This window comes from Lolium rigidum, chromosome 7 (assembly GCF_022539505.1).
Source record: "Lolium rigidum isolate FL_2022 chromosome 7, APGP_CSIRO_Lrig_0.1, whole genome shotgun sequence".
In the NCBI taxonomy this organism is placed as follows: Eukaryota; Viridiplantae; Streptophyta; class Magnoliopsida; order Poales; family Poaceae; genus Lolium; species Lolium rigidum.
This window is the reverse complement of record NC_061514.1, coordinates 258552878-258555613: the sequence shown is the minus strand read 5'-3', so window position 1 is coordinate 258555613 and position 2736 is coordinate 258552878. Positions and strand designations below refer to the sequence as shown.

The following is a 2736-nucleotide window of genomic DNA, read 5'->3' as shown; positions in this document are numbered from 1 at the left end:
CTTTCCGATGTTACACCAATTGTATTATTATTTATCTGCCATCTCCAGGTCTGCAACCTGGGGTTTCAAGTTTTCAACTTCACCTTCCAAGAACCTGCCCCCAAATCCACAAGCTCCATGTCAACATACTGCTGGACACAAGGTCCTTCCCTGGACACAGTTGTAAGCTGACTTCTGACTTTGCTAGGCGATGAAGCTTCTGTTTCGAACAGCTGAGAGATTCCCCGCCTGCAGGTGTCAGTTGCTCGCGGCCTCACGAACGCATCCACCTATGCAATGACCCAATGATTCCTAGAAAGCCAGCGCCCTTCAATCAGTTTTTTGTACAGCCACCAGCCATGAGGCTGACAATGACAAGTCCCCAACAAATCAAGATCCATAAAGAGTGGGTGCACGCATGCACGGGCCCAGTTCCCCAATTTTTATTTTAGATCACATCAAGCAAACTGAAGCGAGCTCGAACAGCACACAGTCAGGCCGTCTCCTATATATAAGAGCCCCCTCCCCTGGCTATCATCATCAACACCATCGCAAGTCCATCTCTGAAAGCTATAGCTAGGCTCCTTCGCAGCTAGCTCGAGTTTCCTCCCATCTACACACACATCACCCACTCTCTCCATCTCTCCAAAGATGGCCCGGTTACTCCTCCTCTGCCTGGTGTCTAGCCATCTAGCCGTGACCGCCGTCATGGCGCGGCAGTTCCCTGCCGACGGCGGCGCGAGGGCCATCACAGCAGACGCTCCTTCTGCTGCGGCTGGTTATCGGCTGCATGTCCATTCACTTCTGGAGTCCTTCGCCGGATCGCCACTGGGCTCGGCGCACCACGCGCCGCACAGGCACAACCCCTTCGACAGCCACTTCGCCGGGGGCAAGATCATACTGGGCGGCCTCGCGGCGGCGATCATCACTTCCGTCTTCTGCTACATCCGCATCACCAGGGCGAAGAAGATCACCGAGCCAAAAACTTGAATCTTTATGCCTCACCTTGGATATTTTTTTTCTTTATTTGTAGTGAGGACATGTGAAGAAAAATAACAAGTGTAGCCGTCCACATAGGTTTGTTACGACATGTGCAAAGAACAGCTAATTTCTTCTGGTGGCTTAGGTGAATCTTCTCGTTTCTTGGAGGGCCAAGTGTGCTATGTATGTCTGGCTGAAATCCTTCTCACTCTCAGTCTAATTAATTGTGCCTGAAATGAATCATAGTGTTTTTGCGCTGAGTGCATGCATGAATGATGCAACGTTGGGTTCATATTATAGGACGGTTAAGATGCACTTTTTGAGGACCTAGAGTGGGACGGTGATGGCTTGCCGTCCTAGAACCTAAAAGATATGTAGCCTGTGATCTAGAAGTTAATGCAGGCACGTGATCTAGCTTCTCCTTTGAAATTAACTATGTATTAGAAAGCCCTAAATTCCCTCCAAATCTGGTTTCATATACGAAAAAAGTCAAATTCTTGGCTGCTACAGTCTTCCTATGCCAAGCCTAAATGTAGATTCTCCTCATGTCTCATAAAATGATCATCGGACTAGCTAACATTTAGAAGATGGCTTCACGATCCAACTTGATAGCTTTGCGTGAGGGCTTTGGAAACCGTCATTCGTCTCTATTAGGACTACCCTTCATCAATAAAATTGGCAACTTAAGCATTCTTAGATGAGAAAAAGTAACATCCCAGGAGTACTTCAATCTGATTGTGCCTGAAACGGAAGAACATGAAACATCTTGTCTCTATAACCAAATGTCCAAACTTATGAAGAATGACGGTACTCCCCTGATTCATACTAACTGTCTCTAATATGGATGTATCTTGAAATATTTTGGTTCTAGATAAATTCATAGTAATGACAAGTAATATGAAGTGAATGGAGTAATATATCTCAACACACCGGAATGAGACTCATCTATATGGCTATGTCAAGGCTGCGGCGACATTTGGCCTTTGAGGACATCCCCATAGAGCCCTTGTTTTTGGCATGCACTACCCAGCTTGTGGGTAAATTTATATAAGAGTGTGGTTTATTCAAGGATTTCAGCATGTTTCCCCTTAAAAACATGACCAACACTCCTACTGGTTGCTCCCGCAAAAATCAGCCAAAATGATCATCTTCTTTATTTCTCATAAACAAACTAGCAAATCGGATTAGCGTCTGCCATTATCTATCTTTGCTGCATTATAGGCTGATAGCACCACCTAATTATCAGTAGGGAAAAGGTGGCATCACAGTTGCAGGATCCGTATGGAGGACCACACATCGATCCGTTCAGCTACGCATGTGCAATAATTCTAGACAACGTAACTAACATACTACCTAGTTCTGCTTTCTGGTAGCGAGGAGATGCATTCAGTCAAATGCTAGTACATTTTGCTTTTGTATCTTCTTATCAAGCATCATGATCTTCCCACGCAAAATAAAAAGCATACTGGTATCATTAATTCAACATTAGCCTCTTTCTGTTAGGGCAGGTCGCTAGGGTTCGTTGAAGGTATGGGCCGGCGAACTGCACTTCATTTTAATACGGCCACGCTCGGCAACTTAGAGTATGACCTCGCGTGTATACATACACGAACCTACACGTACGACCATGGGACACGATTTCTTAACCGACACAACACCAGCTCTACACCTAACGGACTGTACTGGTAGGACTAAACTTACCTGCGCGCATACTTGATCAAGCGCAAACTCCTAAATGGACTAACCTTCATGCATGTTAGGTAGATCATTTTCCTA

General features: G+C 45.7%; 1 protein-coding gene across 1 annotated transcript; it reads left to right on the top strand.

The window, feature by feature from the left end:
• Positions 1-630: 630 nt before the first annotated feature.
• Positions 631-969, top strand: LOC124672672. The gene has a single exon (XM_047208864.1). The coding sequence runs from the start codon at positions 631-633 to the stop codon at positions 967-969; it is 339 nt and encodes a 112-aa protein (XP_047064820.1).
• Positions 970-2736: the final 1767 nt, after the last annotated feature.